We start from the raw sequence: 18,853 nt of genomic DNA on the forward strand, positions 1-18,853 counted from the left end.
AATGCCAGCACTAGCAAATTCTGTGTGCTCTTGAAAACTAATTCTAATAATTACAAGTTTAACTTGTAATTATGTAATGTAACTAATTATGTAATGTAACTACATTGCAAAATCTTAATTCTAACTACAATCCTTCCTTCATATTTATGATTATTGAGACATACATTATATATGTGTCACATATTCTCCTCCAAATACCCCAGCAAACCAACATTATGGGGAACACAAATGCTTGTTGCACCCTGCTTTTTTCCCTTTTTTCCCCCAAAGACAAGGGGGAGAAGGAAATTAATGGAGAAAATAAAATAGCACTATGATGTTGCATCATAGTCTCATCTTCTGTGAAAGGAAAGAATGGAAAACATATTTTACAATATCCTGCCATGTATCTTGCCAGCTCCTTTTGTCACTTTGGAGTTCAATGACTGATACAGAATGCTGTCCTGGTTTTGGCTGGGACAAAGTTCATTTTCTTCTGAGTAGCTGGTGTGGTGCTGCATTTTGGATTTAGTTGGAGAACAGAGTTGAAGGCACAGAGATGTTTTGGCTGCTGCTGAGTAGTTCTTACCTAAATCAAGGACTTTTCACTTTCCTGTACTCTGCCAGTCAGGAGCTGGCAGGGGCATGGCCATTTCTTGGGTTTCATTTCTTTCTCTCTTCTTCTTTCTTTCCATTAAAGCCATTATTATATTTTATTTCAATTATAAAACTGCTTTATCTCACTCTCAGGTTTTCCCTTCTCTTTCCTCTGACTCTCCTCCCTATTCCACTGGCAGGGTTAGTCTCCATCAGACCAGAGGCTGAAGAACCTAACTTTTCTTTGCTGAATCTGACTTCCTATTAAAACAAAAGATATTCAACTGTTTTCAGAGGAAAGGCAAGGGAAAAAAAAAGAGATTTTGAGTAAGTAGAGACAGAATATCCAGTGAAACACAAGTCTGACACTCATGCCCATCTGAAACACGGCAGAAGTAGTAGGGTAGACACAGATTTGACTGCATGTCAATTTTTACTATCTTCTAAACAAGCTGTGACACATGCCAAGTTAATTTGCAATATTATTTGCAAAAGTTGTATTGTTTTCAAGGTTATGACCTTGAAACTTGCTTTTTTTCTTAGGCTGCTTCTCAGCCAGCTCTGGCTTCTCTCAATGTTGGAAGAAAGACAGATTCCTGAATATAATTGTGAGAGAAGAGTGAGTGCAAAGCAAAATGACCATATCTCTTCAATGCATTTCTCCTTTCTATGTTCTAGCACAGTTTATCAATTTTTATAAAGCCATCATGGTCCTGTTCTCATCCTCAGTATTTTCTATTGGCACTGCTCCATAGTTGTTTTCAGCAATCTCAGCATCAACCAACAAAGGAACTTAGCAATACTGTGAGTAGCACACACAGTTAATTTTTTTTTTTCTTCTTGTAACACATGTTCATCTTGTATAGAAATGTACTCAAGAACAACATTTTCTCTTTCTAACCTTTTTACTGAAAGACAAGTAGATATAAGATGCAGTTTTGCAGCATATGAATAAAATCCAGGTCTGTATTCCTACTTCTTTCCTGGGACATGCAAAGTAAACCCCTCTTGTGTAACAGAAATGTCAAGGATTTGTTAGCTCAGGAGCTCTCTGTAAGGTACTTTTTGATAAATTCTGAAGACAAATAAGCTCTTGCTCTCATGAAGAGCTTCTTGGAGGGAATCATTAGCACAAGTGGATAAAGCAGAAAAGAGCCATCTATCACTGTAACAGCAACCTTCCTTTTGCCAGAACGATGGCTTGGAACAAGCAGCAAGCCACTGCCTGAGTGTTCATGGCAACCTCTCCCTTTGCACTTATCTTAAGATAGCACAAACAGATAAACTTACAATGCCTAACAGAGAGAATTCAAATTTTAGCTAATGATACAAAGCTTTTTTTATGATTATTGAATAATCACAATTAAAAGGTTGGATATTTTGTGAAATAGTCTCAGGCTACTAGTCCATTTTAATGATGCCAATAGGGTTTAAAGAAAAAAAGGGAGGAAAATAAAATTACATATACAAAAGAAAATCATTCCTTGATGCTTTTTTATGAATAAAAACATTCTAGACATGAAAGGAACAATGTTAACACAAACAATAAATAAAAAAGCTGGACCTTACTTTAAAAAGTGCATAGGTTCAGAAGAAGAAAGACCTTTCTTCCTGTGACTCTCCTTCACTTCTTTCTGTAAGCTACTTACTTAGCCTTTCTCAATGGCCTTTAAACTTCAATTTACACAGTATAAAAATGTAGGAAATAGGAAAAAGAGAGGTTGAAAAATTTTTAATCCTTTTTTTTTTTTTACATGAAATATTATATTACTGGGGGAAAAAAATAGTTTTTATGTAATCACTCCGATTTCAATGTAAAGTATTTAATAAAAACAGGAAGAGAATGTCAAAACAGCAAATAGCATTACTAAGGCACACAGTTATTCTGTCTAGTACATTTGTACATTTTGCAGGTGGATAATCCCAATCACACATGACTGTCTGGAAAAAAGAAGCCTCTATATCATACCTGCATCAACCTCCCTCTTCACCCTTGTGCCTTTCCTCTCCATTGAGGAAATGAAAATACAATCATGCTTTTCTTTCTTCTCCTCCATTTGTTTCCCAGAAAGCCTCAGAAGAGTTGCACTTTTTCCTTCCAAATTTTTGTGTGTATGTTGCACCTCAGGTTTTTGTATTCTCAAGGAAAGTGAGACATGTTTATGTAGGACATGTATGCATGAGGGGAAAAAAATGAGACAAGAGAAATGCAAAAGTGACCATGTTCTGAAAACACCACCTTAAATTATCTGTCATAATTTGCATGGGTAACTAAGCTTTTATGAGAGCCACTTCCCTGGTTTTGTCATAGAAGATAGCTACAGGCACCATCTCCAATCAAACTGATATTTTTTTAAAATATATTTTTTTAAATAAATCATTCTTCATAGCCCACATCTGAACTTCAGCATTCTCCATGCAAGCTGTAAAGCACTTCTAGGGGCAGGAGAACTCAGCAATGTTGCAGCTCAGAGAATGTGCCCCTGGGACAGCCTGGTATAAATGCTGTCTCTGCCTCTCCTTGGCTGCTCCAGAGCACTTTACTTCTTCAAAGCTTTAAGGCCAAGTCTTTCTAGGGAAGAGACAGCACCTGCATGTATGAATCTCCTGGCCTGTGCCCTGGATCTTGTCTCTAAAGCTCTATGGATTTACCAAGGGCAGGAGCAGTCCTGATCCAACCATCTCCAGCACGGACCACAGAGGCCCATCCTGTGCACATGGACAGATTTAATTCTTCTGTTTGCTGTCAGGTAAATTCTAGGCACAACATGAAGGACACCTGCTGTGTGCCTGCAGGCTGGCTTCACACACACACACACACACAGACACACAGACACACAGACACACAGAGCCAGCCTGGAGCAGCAGGGCTGCTGGGATCCTGGGCACCTGCTGTGCCAGTGTGTGCCAGCAGGACTCCCACCAGGATTGCCAGCACTGCAGAATGTCTCACACTTCCAGTGCCCCCATCAGCATCACTGCCTGGGGGTCTGCCTCACCCCTGGGACCCATCTGTGCCCATTCCCTGCAAGCCTCCCTTGCAGGGGTGCCTATCCCATCCCCAGACAAACCTGCAGCCCAGAGAGATTCACTTTGTAAGTTTAGCCACCTGCTGATTGTGTCTAGAGTAAATGTTCACTCAGCAATCTTATCATTTAAATGACAAAAATCTTACTGGTCTTATGATTTCATTTTTAACAAGTGTTATGGCACTGAACTTAATGTAACGTTACATGAGTTTTCTACAGCTTGAAAAGTTACACTGCTTCAGATATTTTGTCACCCACCACCTTCCAAACCTAAGGAACATTTTCACTCTCTACCAAGAACACAAGAGAAAAAAATATTGTAGAGTAGCAGCAACTAATCAATTTAAGGAGTAATTGCATGTTTTTGTTAACAATTTTGCCATTTCATTCTTTGGCTCCCTCAGAACATTTGCTTGCTCCAGTGAGTTGCTGCTTTTAAAGTACTCAACACTTCCTGCTCTAATCCTGCTTCAATAGTTTTATGTGAAGAGAGTTAATTAGGAAAAGCAAGAAAAGAGACTTACATCACTGTAACAACAGCACTTGGCACTTAGTAGCCTCTTTAGTTTGAAACTCTCAGGGAGATTAATAATTATTATTAAAACAATTCTCACAAACTACTGCAAAGTAAAAAGGCTTCTAGAAGTCAGTGCTTTGCTGCAGAGCAAAGCCCAGAGTATGGCTGCATGTCCTCAGGTCTGTACTTATGCCTAAGTTGCAGACAATTGCCCATCCTTGTCTTTATTTCTTCTGAAGTCACAGAGAGACAGGAAGAAGTGAATTTTACAGGTAACCAACAAGAACATTTTTCCCTGATGTCACATCAGGCTGAGAGGCCTGAGCAAGCATGGGGGCTGCTGCCCACTTCCAGAATAAAAAGGCAAATGAATGCACTCAGACATCTCTTCCTCATGGAATACATTAGGTGAAATCACACTGGAATCTTGTATGAGCAGCACTGTCTAAGCATCTAAAAAATGCTGATCCTCACCTTAGGAAATACCACTTCCAGGAGACTACTTTGACAATTAAAATACAGTGGTTGTAAAAAGCTAAACAGGCATTTTCCAGTGCAGACCTTTGGGCAAGACCAGAGCCTTGGAATCACGCTCTGCTTTTAAAATTTCATAGCCAGGCAAATATCTTCAGCCCAAACTCAGTCCTCTGTGAATCCCTTGTGTACACCCCTTCTATTAGTAAATACTGCTTGTACAGAAGGGAAAAACCCAACCCAAAACAAACAAAAAGCCATATTAAAACCTGAAAAGCACATTGCTGCTCTGGAAAATCTTTTTTCCTCTTCCTTCAAAGCCCCCACCTTCCACTCTTTACATATGGCTAAAAGACAGCAGTTGTTTAAAATATGAAAGCTCTCCTGGTAGAAAGGTGACCACAACAAGGCTAAATGCAGTAGGACCAAAAGCTTTTCTTCTTTTGAGATTGTGGTGTAGGAAAAGAACCAAGGATTTGTTGAAAAACCAAACTGATAAAGAAAATCACAAAAAGAGCTAGAGAACAGCTGATCACCCTATGATGTATTTACTTCTTTCTTCTCAGCACAGTATTAGTACCCACACATTTTAAAGAATATATAATGTGTGTCTTATGAGTTGCATACTTAGTCAATAAATAAAACACAGACTATTCATTAAGAATTCACACCCATAAAATGAATATACAACATATGATTCTTATTCAGCTGTACTTTTAAAAGCTCTTAGTTTTCCTCCATTTTGCTGTGCAGCAGTATGTAGCCTTTTCAGAGTTTCCTGAGGGATGAAACACAAGAATCTACCTTATCAGTATGGCCCACAAAAAAGGCTATCAGAATTGCATTTTTTGTGCTACCTTTTGTATGAATACTCGTATTGACAGTGGAAGTGACAGGTTTCATGCTCTGCAACAGTTCCACAGTAGGAAAAACTGTTGCTTCCTTCTGAAGTATTCCTCATTGAGGCTGTGACAACTGCCTTGTCACCTTGTCCAGCTCAGGGGTTAAACAAAACAGGTGGTTTCTGGGCCTTCTACTGTCTAACCCTCCAAATCAAACATGGTTTTAACAAAAATGAACGACAAAAATCTGCAATCCCTTTTTTAGTTATTTCTGGCTTCATTAGTCTATTCATTTATCTATTACTTTGTCATGGAGCCTGCAAATTGGCAATGTCAAAGCTTTTGCTGACTGCTAATTCTCTTAGGTGATGTATATTGTACAAATAAAAAAGCTACATTAAAATGCCAGCATTATATACAGCACGACATTTTCCACTTGTCCTGAAATGATTTATCATAGCCATGTTCACTCTCATTCAGCCTCCTGCACCATAATTTATTGGGAAACTGTTCCATAATTGCTGGTATGACTTTGACAAGAATCATATGATGAGAACGTTTCAATCATTAACCATCTAGAAATATCCAGTGTTATGACAATAAAAGCTACATTGGCACTTCATCCAGTCACATCACTTTCCATATTCATTTATATTACCAATTTGGAAGGGGGCTTTTCCACTAGCTAAAGTGGAAAAGAAGGGCAGCAAGACAGAATTTTAAAGCCTGTTCAAGTAAAAATCTAACAGTGTCTGAACCAAAATTCCTATCCTTTAGCTATCATTTTGTTTAGGCAAAAGCCTATGAAAACCAAAACATGCAAAAACAGTACCACAAGCAAGGGAAGAAATTAAAAATACAGTTGTTTCAGTGGATGAAATGGATGTTTTGCTGTGTCTACAAGCACAGAGGAAGTGTGCATGCTCCTTTCCCTGGGTACAGCACCACTGCAGTTCATGCCACGTTGCACACTGCAGCTCCATTCCTTTCTGCAGGAGAAATTGTTCACCATTCATCCTGCCTTTAACACTGGAACAACCAAGGAAAAAACCAAACACCAGGAGCAGCCCTTGCCATCCACATTTACATGGTTTAGCATTATCACACTTTATGGGATCTTCTGGATGCATCACACCATCAACATTTATGGTATTATTTTAAAATCAGGCTTCATGTTTCCGTGATCAAATATGAACTAAAAGTTAAGCATCCATTTCATTGTGATGACAGGTACACCTTGCTCTGTACCATTGCTATAGTAACAGATTTGGTAGCCACTAGATTTATGGTAAAATGCATTCCCAAGAGGTTTTTGGGTTTGTTCTTTAATTTTTTATTCCTAGTTGGATGGTTGTGTCAAACTACAGAATTACAAAGAAAATATGCTCTTAGCTGAGACCAGCAGCTCCTGTGAGTCTTGCATTCACCTTCTTTGGGCTTAAATGTGGGAGACAAAATACACCTATGTGTTAAACAAATTCTATCAAAATTCTCGCCCCAGATGGAACTAATGAAAAATTAAAAGGTTATATCCTAATCAAGACTTAATTAACTAAATGCAGCTATCCAAAATCCTGTACATTCCAAAAAAGAAAATATTTATCATCTGCGAGAAATTTTTTTTTTATTTACTTAAGCAATGGAAATTACCAGAAGATTCCACACACATTTCCTGCCTGTTATTGAGCATATATCAGAATTCTTCTCCTGATTTAACATTTAAAAAGTATCTTGTGATGAGATTATTTACATTCAAAGCTTTAAATTTTACGGTTTTCATTATAAATTCTTGGGTTTCAAAATTTTCTTAAGAAGTAAGGGGAGAAACTTCCTCAGCAGCAGCTGAGAAAATGGTATCAGAGCTGCCATACAAGTACCTGGGAAAATATTCCTAAGCTAATGATTTTTTTTTTAATTATTTGCCTCTTTTTCATGGATTGGAGTTTTAAAATATATTTCTGTTGTCACCATTTTTTTCTGTATCAACCTTCGCCTTTGTAAAATATATGTGTAAGAGCTTATCTAAATTCTAGTAGATAGCTCTGATATTTTCTGAAGTGTTCCTACTGATATTGTGGCCACACTGTACACCCAGCCCTCAAAAACACCCTACAGGAAAGCTCAAGTTGTTTTGAGGGGAATCAATATAGTCTTCATCTCAAAGAGATCCTGGAGAATTACATCCACCTAAACAAGAGTCTCTTAAAAATGAAAGTCTGACATAACTGGATTAGTAATCTATGAGGCAGTGCAATCAGTGTTAATTTGGAGTGAAACAAATAACATTTTAAAAATATTTTAAATACTTAAATTAGGTGTTTACAGAAAGGATGAACAATATGGTATTTAAACTGATTTACCACTTTCTAAAGTGATAATGCATCTCTGTTGTTGGATTTACAAAAGAGATATTCACAGATGACAAAACTACTTAAAGCAACTGTAGGATCATGCTGCCAAAGAAACCACTTAACAAAAGACTTCAGAGCATGTTTCCTACACCATGAGATTATATATTTCCTGTTCCAGTGCTGTACATAGTGCCCATGTTGCTTCTAAATCTTTTTCAAGCCACTTCAGGAAATGGAAAAAGTAAATTCAAAAAATCAACAATTTTTGGTTACAATGCTATCATTCAATGCTATAAGTAAGCAAATCTAGAGCTAAGTAAGAGCCACATTACAGGAATGAATGAATCATCCCACCAGATGGAACAAACAACCAGAGTATTTCCTTACCTGCCTCCTGTCTCTCTGAGAGGATGACGAAGAGGAGGCACTTCTATGTGATGGAGTGGATGTTTTGTGAGCTGGAGATACACTCTTCTCCTCTGAACTCATCTTTGCAGCAAACTTGTGTTAATGATCTTGTGCTCTTATCACTCATGGGCAAAAAGGCAGGGGATAGTCTTCTGCATCCTTCTGATTCACGGTTTATGGATGGCCAAAGAGCAAGTCAGTCTCAGCTGAACTGCACCTTAATAAAGAAAAATGTGAGAGAAGGAGTGAATGAACAGCAAAGATGTCTACTGACTATTTAATCCAACACATCTCCCAGTCTTTTCCTCCCCTCCCCAACAACTATCCAGCACAAACACAAATGCATTGCTCTGCCTCCTCACAGAAAATGAAAATCGTATTATTTTAAAAACCCTAAGGAAAAAGTAACTTACAGTAATCCTCAGGCAAAATTTACAAACCCTTGTTAAGGGGCCATTATCCTGCATAATACCATGACATTATCAAGTAACTCCTCAGGACTCCCCTTCGAGCACAGACACCACTGAACACCCCGTTATGATCAGCACCTCGTAAGAACCCTGCAGACAGATCAAGAACCATGCAAGTATTTTAACAAGCAGGTCCCTCTCCCAAAGGTGGTGCCCTCACCTGCAGCATCAAAGGCTCTGCTGGGGCTGGGGGCTCCTCTGGCTGCTGGCCAGGGCTCACCCAGCCCTGTGCAGGGGCGTTCCCTTTACTCAGCCGGGTACATCACTGCTTCACAAATAGCAGAAAATTGCTCTCGCTTCTCTCCACCCAAACCTTCAATTTCCACCCACAAACAGAAAAACAGATACTTAGAGCATCACAGAGGATATTTGTGTCAATAAATAGTCAAACACTGCCTGTCAAACCCTACCAAAATGCTGCAAGTACATCATGACAGCTCAGGAATGGAGCTACACTTCTCCACGTTTAACAGATCACCGTGCTCTTGCTTCAGCTGACAGATACAGTGTCTGATCTTCCATTAACCTTGGATAAAATTGTTCCCTGAATGAGATGTTAGCTTCAGGCAGATGACATATCTTCTCCTCTGCCCTCCTAATTCTGAAACAGTGCCCTTCCACATTCACTGTGCTGACAGCACACCAAGGGTCAGCACAGCACAGCTAGCTGCAGATGGGTGTGGAGAAAGGTGCTGCCCTGCACCATGTTAAATCAGATCAGGACAAAAATGCATTAACACTCAGACATGACTGCACACTCAAGAAATGATTCCATGTTGAAGACAGAGCTCTAGCTCCTCCAGACACAACAGATATCCATGCACGAACAGCATCCTGAGCACAGGCACTCACACAGAGGCAGCTCAATAATTATTTACCTCATGCCACCAGCTTCTGAATACTGCACCCTAAGAAACATGCTGCTGCTGGAGCTAAGATCTGTGATGACTCAAAATAGACATCTTTTCTGCTTGCTGTACTAAGGGAGAGTGGAATGGCTTCATTGATTAGTTACCAGTATTTTTGAAGCATGAGTACCATCCATATCTTATGAATGGGCTTCAATCTCCATCAAGGAGTCTCCAAGGAATTACAAATCCCACACATTATCCAGAGTCCTCACAGCATCCCAGTGACATGAGTGGGAGGACATGGCTGTTCCAACAGCACAAGCTGCCCACATTCCCTGAACATCTTGGCAAGATCTGTGTTCTTTTCAGGGTGGCAAGTTCCTGCTAGAAGAAGCCTGAGAAGATGGGTTATGCTGGAGCTGCCAAAGCCAGCTACAAGACAAGAGGTTGCAGGAAGAAAGAAACAAGCTGCACAGCACATTTGTTCCAGAACTTCAGAGAGAAAACCTAATGAAGAAGAACCCAAAGGAAGGCTTTTCCTTCTGTCCTAGCATACCAGGGGACTACTGATCTAGTTTAACAGCATTTCCATATCCTACAAATGCATCAGGGAAATTTCAGTCAAAGAGGGATACCAACAGGGATATCTCAAGGTCTATGCAATTTTCATTTAAATCAAAAACCAAATTATAAAATCAGAACAAAAATATAATCCTAGTTCACAGAGCTGTGAAGAACACTAGAGTTATTTAATAGGAAATCTGCAGTCACTTTCAGCTGTGAGGTCACTGAAATTTTTTTTTAGCAGAGAAGCCTTTGGCCAAATGAAAATCAAACCCTTTTTAAAACATCTGATCTTCACTCAGTTGACTCAAGTGGAAAAATTTATATTTAGTAATAGCACAGAAGGACAGTGGTCTGGCACTTCAAGTGTGCTCTGAAGGCTCTTGGGAAGCAGGAGATGCTTTTGTAAGAAGCCACCACAATGCTAACAAGCAGCACACAAGAAAAACAGTTCTGTAAATAGTGCCAAGTTTGGGATCCTGTCAAGTATGGGCTTTTTCTTTTGAAAGGTATCCAATCAAAGTAGTGGCTCACAGCTGAGCCAAGCTCCACGATGGTTCTGCTGCACTCCCCAAGCACTAAGAGCTGAGCCTAACCAGCAACTGTTCAAAGCACACTGATTTGTGACCACAATGAAACAAAAAACACCAAAAATACTAAACCACCCTACTTCACACTAAAAGAAGCAAACATTTCTTCTTGCCCTATTTCACAGCAAAAATTAGCTTCAATACTTAACCACTATTACTTATGTATAGAAATTTCTGATTAAGAAACAGTGCAGTTCAGGGTTAAAAGTCAAAAAAAGACAATTGGAGTACTTGAGACATGCTTGTAAGCACAGCAAAAAATAAAATATTATGCAAATTAACAAGAGTTAGCACCCAGTTCTTTCTTGAACATGGAATTTGGATCCTTTCTATATTGCTAAGAGTCTATCTTCCAATTTTGATTTAAAATTTGAGCAGTAGATCTTTTTTAGAGCATGTTAGAAGGAATAAATCTAGTGGAACTGACATAAAGAGACGCCAGTCTCTCTGTAACTATGATTGAAGCAAACAATTACAAATCTAATTTTTGGCCAACAAATTGAATTTACCAAAATGAAAACGATGCTCTTGAAACATTTTTCACAGGCTTTTTCCATCAGTCACTGGCAATTTTGCTATTGATTTCACTGGGAACAGAAGCAGATCATATACCATGGTAGTATGTTTCTAGACAATAATAAAAAAATCTAAAAACACATTCAAAAACTGTGATGATGGGTTTTGGGTGAGTGGGGATGACCTTCTGGTAATTATGCATTTGTTCTGATACTGTTTCCTGACATATATAAGTATAAATTTTATTATCCCTTTACTTCACAGCAAATATATCTTCTACCTGGAAGTATTTTAATCTATTTCATTGGAAATCAATTGGAAAAAAAATAATGGCATAGGCAAGGGCAACAGCATTGGCTGTTGGTTATTAATTGCTGCATATCCAAGTAATATCAACTTGCAGGCTGCATTTTGCACATGCCAATTAAATCCCCCATGAGCTGCTCAGAACCACCTGTCAGTTCAGGACCATAAGTGGATTCAGCCCAGTAAATGTGACAGGGCACTGGCCTGGGGGATTCATTCATTGCTTCTAGCACATGAGAAGAGACAACACCCTGTAAAAAGCAGACACTGCAGAGAGATTCTGGCCATTCAGAAGTATCAGGGGCCAGGCTGGGAGTTTTGTCCTTGACTTCTTTTTTTTTTCGGAATCCCAACTATTTTGAATTTAAAACATGATAATTATCTACTGGTTCTGCAGTACATTGTCTTTTAAGTTATTTATTTATTTTTTATGTAAAGTGATGTATAGAGAAAAGTAATATGCCTAAAGTCATTGAGAGAGCAAGTCTTATGAGCAAAACTTGCAGTGACACCTTTTTAACTCTGATGCATAAGGAAAAATACCCTGTGCCATGACTTTAACATCCTCCAGATGAGACAAATACAAACACCTAATTATTTTGATAAGGGAATGCAAAATTACCAAGCAGGAATGACAAAAAGAAATTATTTACTATCCTAAAAATTCTTTCTTGTACAGTTAAGAAATAATTTCTACTTTCTTAAATATCTGAAATTGAATACCTCTTCTACAACTAAGAGCTATTCCACACTCTTCTTGCAGTTCTTCCCTACTATATATATTTTTTTAGGTAACCATTGAAGTCAAGGTATTGTTTTCTCAATATATTTATGCTGGATCTCAGTTGTTATGATTTGTCTGGACCTGGGGGGCAAAAAGCTACAGATTCTCCATTCTTCATCCTTTGTCTACTTAACTCAGATTTTAATTTTTTTTCTATATTATTCTAGTTATTTTTGTCTCATTTATTCTCAGTTCATTAGTGGTATGATTTGAGCCTTCTCCCCTGCCCCCACCCCAATCTTAATTTCTTTTCTGTCCTTAAAGGGTTACTGTCTTTTTCTGTCTAAATAAAAAAGGGAAATTACACTTTATTTTTCATATCAGAAACCACTAATTTTCAAACTAGAGATATTTTGCTTACCCAGAAGTCCTGCTGTCTATCATATGAAACCAAATTATTTCAAATGCATTAAAATGAATGACCAATTCACTACCTAGCTGTGGAGTGTGATTATTTTTATATTAATATTACACTAAATAGCTTGAAAGACAAGGAAGCTCTGAGAATTATTTAGAGATTTCTCATCACCTTTTATCTTGGGTTACAATACTTGATTTACATCTTTTAATAGTATTTCCTGGAATTTTGTATATTGAGCTGCTTTGTAATGTCAAAATACTGAAGGAGACATTGAATCTCCATATAAAAATTCATTACTCTTCCTTTTCTTCAATGAACAAACCACATTGTGTCTGAGGTTGTACAGATTGCCATTATTTGAAATTTCATCTTAAAATTGAGTATTTTTTAGCTACTTGCTAAAATTAAAAAAAAAAAAAAAAAAAAAAAAAAGGGAGAGTAGTAATGAAATAGAGAAAGGCTATTTTTACTGGGGAGAAAAATAATTTTTTTAATCACATGAGACATTGCACCAGGGAGTAAACTGGGCAAAGACTTGGAAACACAAGCTGTATAAACTGCACAAAATAATTGGGTGACACAGAGCAGAAAAGCAGCATGAGGAATTGAAAACAAGCAAATTAAAGGCAGGACTATGTAGCTATCATGTTACAAGCCACTGCTGGATGGCAAGTTCACTGACACCAAATAGGAAATCTCTGTCCTGTCCCATAATCTAAAAATGTTCCATCAAGCCTGGGCCACTGCACCAACTGCAGAGTGGTTTGTGAAAAAGCTATTAGCAGAAATGGTGACAAAGTACAGATATGTAAATTGTATAGATCCAGAGTTATGAATAAATGCATGCCATATAAAAGACAAATTATTGGTAACTCAAAATGAAGTCTGGACTCAAATAACAGACTTGTGTGATTAATGTTATGTTGCTTCTCACTCTGATTGAGTCTTTTCTGCAAGAGTGCCCAGAACACTTCAGTGTTTAATATCTCTCGTGGCATTGGAGCAATTTGAGAAGACAATTTAGAGCGCAGAGATGAATCTTTAGGCAGAAATGAAACAAAAGTATGCAACTGTCACTGGCATTCATTCAAGGAAAACATTCAGACTGATGGGGGCTGCTTTTCACTTGGGGAGGAGGAGGTTTTCTGTGGTGCTGTGCAGCACAGGCATCTGATATTTGAGCACTCACTGAAGGCCAGCCTTTGTTCTCACATAATGAGCAATATGCAGCTGCCTCTCTCGCTCTTCTCTGCTGACCTTCCATGCAGGGAAATCACAACCACGCTTTTGTTACAGTACATGAATGTTGCAAACATTAAAATATAATGGAAATACAACTTCTCAGTGCAGTAGCAACAATGTGGTGATTTAATAGACCACTAGTGGGAAGTAAGCAGTTTGTTATTTTTCTTTTTTAACAATAATCCCCTTACACACACTATTTGAGAATCAGCCACAACACTTTAGCAAAGTATTAACTTCTTAAGAAAAGGTTTTCATTAATTAATTTTAAGTTTTGTTTGCAGACCTCTGAGCAGTGAATTTTAAACCACTGATTAAAAGATGGCAAAGCAACCCTTGATCTAAGGGACCCACTCATTATTATTTCGAGGTCCAATATTTATGAGTAGGAATAAATCAAGTGTTACAGGAAAAATGGGAAATCTAGATTGCACTAAATGATTTTTAAGGTAGAAGATATCAGAATTCATATGACTGTATTGCCATTGCTCTTTTCATGTTTTCTTAAGAAATGTGTATTGAAGCTTTGGGTAACAAATGTACATGTCTGTTCCCAGGCATTGATAATAACATTGGCATATACAAAGTCTCAATCTGATATTATATACAGCAATGCATACAGTGCCTAAATACTGCCATAAATCATTCCCTATCCCATATTCAAGAGGCTCTAGATCCTGCCTGTAGCTAGGAAATGAGTGACATGCAGCATCACCCCTGGAAAGGAGCTCTGATACAAACCAAACTACTGCACTTAGCACAGTCTGCCATTTCCATGAGAACAGAACCATTTGGGTTGGAAAATATCTTTAAGACCATGTCCTTTAACCCCATGCAATGCTACAGGCTTGGAAATAAGAGTCTGGAAAGGCCAGTGGAAAAGGACCTGGGGGTGCTGGTCAAGGGCAGCTGAGCATGAACCAGTTTGTGCCCAGGTGGCCAAAGGCATCCTGGCCTGATCAGGAGTGGAGTGGCCAGCAGGACCAGGGCAGACTGTCCCCCTGTTCCCAGCACTGGTGAGGCCACACCTGTGTCCAGTTCTGGTCCCTGAACAAAAGAAGGACATTGAGGCATTGGGAAGCAGCAGGGTCAGCATCCCTGAAGGTGTTTGCAAGACGTGGCTGCAGTACTTGGTGACAGTATTAACCTGTGTTTTCATTCTATGGTCTTACAGGTCTTCTCCAAATGTAATGATTCTGTGGTCCTGGAAGAGGCAAATTAAGGAGACCAAACTGCCAGCAGCAGCAGCAGTGCTGATGATCTGAGCACTGACCAGCAGCCTCTGTGCTGCAGGGTGATCATGGCACACCCAGCCTTTCTCCTACAAGCTCTTCACTGCTGGGCTTCAGCAGAACTCTGCTATCACCTGCTTGCTGACAAGGCTTGCTGTGAGGTCACACGTGGGCACTCATCTCCTTCACCTCATTGATTACTCTGTTTGCTAATTTAGCTAAATATATAACCACATGTACACAGCAGCAATGCAAGCACTAAACTCAACACTCTTTCGAGATTAAATAGTAAATTGGCTAAGACACAATGTTTATGTCAATAAGAACAAAGTCTAAAGTATCACTATTATTAATTAGGATTCCAATTCTCCTTCACTAACAGATACTCAGTAATACAGTGAAAGTAATGGAATAAAAAAAAATTTTCATAGATGTCATGTTTTACAGCCTTACATTTCACAACCTCCCATGGCAAGCATTTGTTGGCAGAATTATCAAGGAAATTAAAATAAATTAACATGATGTTTCGCAAAAGAGCAACCAAGTTTATTAAATGCAGTGTTTTTTAAAGTCCTTAGGCTTTGTTTTGGTGCTGAGGTTAAACAGTGGTTTTGATTTGTTTTTTAGGGGAGCAGTGTGCAGGTGAGAAAATCCTGTAGGTTTTTAGCTTTTAAGGTCTAGTTCTGTATGTAATCCTACATCATACAGAGCATATTCCACAGGAGACTGCTGTACCAGCAAACATTGAGAAACTCTTATTTCATGTCATCTTTAACAGAACGTTGTGTGCCCCAACACTTGGTATGATTTCTTTAACTCTGAGTTATAATTTTTATCCCTGAGTGGCTAGTCCAAGCATGCCTCAATAATATAAAGACTAAAAATAATATTAAGAAAATTACTTGCATGGACATGTATCTCTGTAAAATACACAATCATGACAGACTTCATCAAATAGATGGATGAGGTCAAAAACCAGATAATCAGGTTCAGCCAAGAAGAGGACAGCACAACATCTGTCTTTTCTATTTTCTGCTTGCCTCCACGATGAAGCAGGGTTCCCTGCCCTTCCAGAGGCCCTGAAGCATTCACAGCAATCAGTGGAGTCCCACTGTGTCCAAACCTCCAGCTCAGATCACAACTCCAGAATAAACCCTCAACCCATTTGCAGCCTCTGAGGACTCAACAGCTGATGAGATGCTGGGATTTTCATTAGGAAATCTTTGTTGCTCTGTGCTCCTCAGGCTATTACAGTAATAGAGCACTATTGATCTGTGCAGCATGGAAATGTTCTGCATAGCTCAGAGTCAGCAATATCAGCCTCTGCCACGTGCATTTGAACACACTGCAGAGAGCAGAGGGCTCAGTGCTACACAGACTCACAGGTATACAAACACCAATCTGCAATATACACCAGTCAAACATTAGACAGGAAAAACTAACTGGTGGACATTATCATCATTTCTAGACTAACCTAAATCCAGGACACATTAAAAAAAATATAAAAAATAGAATGCAGTACATGCTATAACATCCCATTTTTTAAACTGAAAATATCGATGGGGGATTTTTCATTTCCATACAGGATTTTTCAGAGAACTACATTCTTCAATTAAAAAAAAAAAAGCCAAAAATTTTAATCAAAACTCAGGAAGTACTTTAAAGAATAAAACGGTTTTATGCATCCTGCTTTTTTTTTCCAGTGGAAAAACCTCACAATTTTCAGCAAACTCTCAAAAATAAAAATTGGAAACCTTTTATTTCCTTATTTTACTAATTATTTTTTACTTTACCACTCAGCAACTTGGACAAAAGAAAAATAGATTAGAACCCTCAAGACACTTCAGCAGCTTTTTAATAAAGTCTCAACCAAACAGTGATTTAAAGCAAAGAAACCAATTTCCCTTATAAAAGAACTATAAAATATTTTCACCAAAATTGTACTAATCTTTCAGAGCACAGGAGCCTAAAAGTTTCTTGTGACCCTTGAAATCCATGTTGTTTAGCTGCATTTTACTGCCCTTCATTTATTAAGTTATCTCTTGTTTCTCTGCATGTTTTATTTCCACTACCACAATAACATTACATTTTTCTATATGTTTCAAAACCACCAAGTAAAATTTTAATTCACAGTAAATTAAGAGCTGCCTATTTTACTGATTTCAAACATTATCATCAAATGTTTGTAGGAAGGATGCAAAAAAAAAAATTTTAAAAAGTCAGTTCTGTCTCAATATAAATGCAATGTGTTTATGGGGACAAATAAAAAGCCAGAATTGATGGATTTTGGTGAGGTCATAGAGAACAGAGAGAGGAGACTCAAGCCCAGCAGATTAGTCAGAGCTCCACCAACCAAGGTTTTTGGGGTGCTACGTGGAAGGTCACATCCAGGATCAAAAATCAGAATGCAGTTTTATTCCTAGAAGTAATTAGCTTGACAAATAATAAGGAGACCACAGCTGCACAGGATAATATAGTTAATGGCTTATAAGTAATCTGGGAAATACTGAGAAGGAATAGGGAGGCTGCATTGCCTCTGTGGCTGCTACTAAATCACTGTGTCCAGTTCTGCTGTCAGCATTTCAGAGACATTCACAAATGGGTTCAAGAGAAAACCATAAGCATGACCACAAGATTGAAAAACATCACTGCTAATAAAAGATTTATAGAGGTCAATCTATTTAGTTTGTCAAATGGAAGATTGAAGTGTCACTGGATGACAATCTATAGCCCACTTTGTGGGGGGAAGGAATTTATTGTTAGAATTCTTCTCAAAGGTATAACAAAATCTAAGCAGGAAAAAAAAGGAGATAAATACATGCAGGTTAGAAAGAAAGCACAGATTTATAATGGTGAAGATAATTAATATTGATAAAATACACTGAGGATTACAATGGGTTTTTGTGTAGAGGTATGACAAGACATTTTCAGATTCAGACTGGAATTTTCAAGGTCTGTTTTTTTTTTAATATATTCCAAAGCTCAGTCATCACTGCTGATTTGGAAGAAAAAATTTATTCTGGGCTGCCTAATGACCCATTCCATGGCAAGAGCTCAGGTTAGAATGTAATGCAGCCTCTCCCTTTCCACAACTGAAACCAACCAAGAAAAAAACAACGCAAAAAAAAAAAAAATAAAATAAAAGAGATAAAAAGAATCAATTTATTTTTTTTAATTCTACCTCTGGTGCAGCCCAATTATCTTTCCACTTAAGGCTTTCCAATTTCATCCTCATCAGCACTAGGCATTTATTAAGTCTCATCTTCTGTGTGGAACAATGTTAAATGTTCTTCAAGTGTAGAGAAATATTCTGATCATTGTTACTATTTGTTTCTCTTACTGACACATATGTTTAAAACCTAACTTTCCATGGAAGAGCAGGAGCACACCATAAAGTAATTCTTTTTATCTTGTTACTACACAAATTCCTCTGCACCTCAGTCAGAGATCTTTTCATTAGAAAGACAGAAAAGAAAAATGGACAATTATTGCTCATGGCAACAAAAAATACCAAAACTGTCTCGAGCACTTGACAACTACATAAGGGATCACAGACATGGCTGAAAAGAGCCTGAGATGAAATAATCACTTTTGAAGCTCCTGCAGAATCTAAGATGTGTTGACTGAAATTAAACTGAACATAAAAACAAACAGTTGCCCAAAAGTTCCTGACAGAGCGAATCAGTGACAAAAATAACCCACAACAACAAAAAAAAATCCCTTTTCTGCTAATGCCCAGC

General features: G+C 38.1%; 1 protein-coding gene across 1 annotated transcript in view; it reads right to left on the bottom strand.

The window, feature by feature from the left end:
• The window catches only part of OSBPL6 (oxysterol binding protein like 6), a 95,819-nt gene that overhangs the window by 45,924 nt on the left and 31,042 nt on the right, over positions 1-18,853 (bottom strand). The window contains 1 exon segment of the mRNA XM_056495824.1: positions 8,177-8,414. Coding sequence (XP_056351799.1) covers positions 8,177-8,278 — 102 coding nt within the window. The 5' untranslated portion in view covers positions 8,279-8,414.

The sequence above is a fragment of the Oenanthe melanoleuca genome, chromosome 7 (genome assembly GCF_029582105.1).
Source record: "Oenanthe melanoleuca isolate GR-GAL-2019-014 chromosome 7, OMel1.0, whole genome shotgun sequence".
NCBI lineage: Eukaryota > Metazoa > Chordata > Aves > Passeriformes > Muscicapidae > Oenanthe > Oenanthe melanoleuca.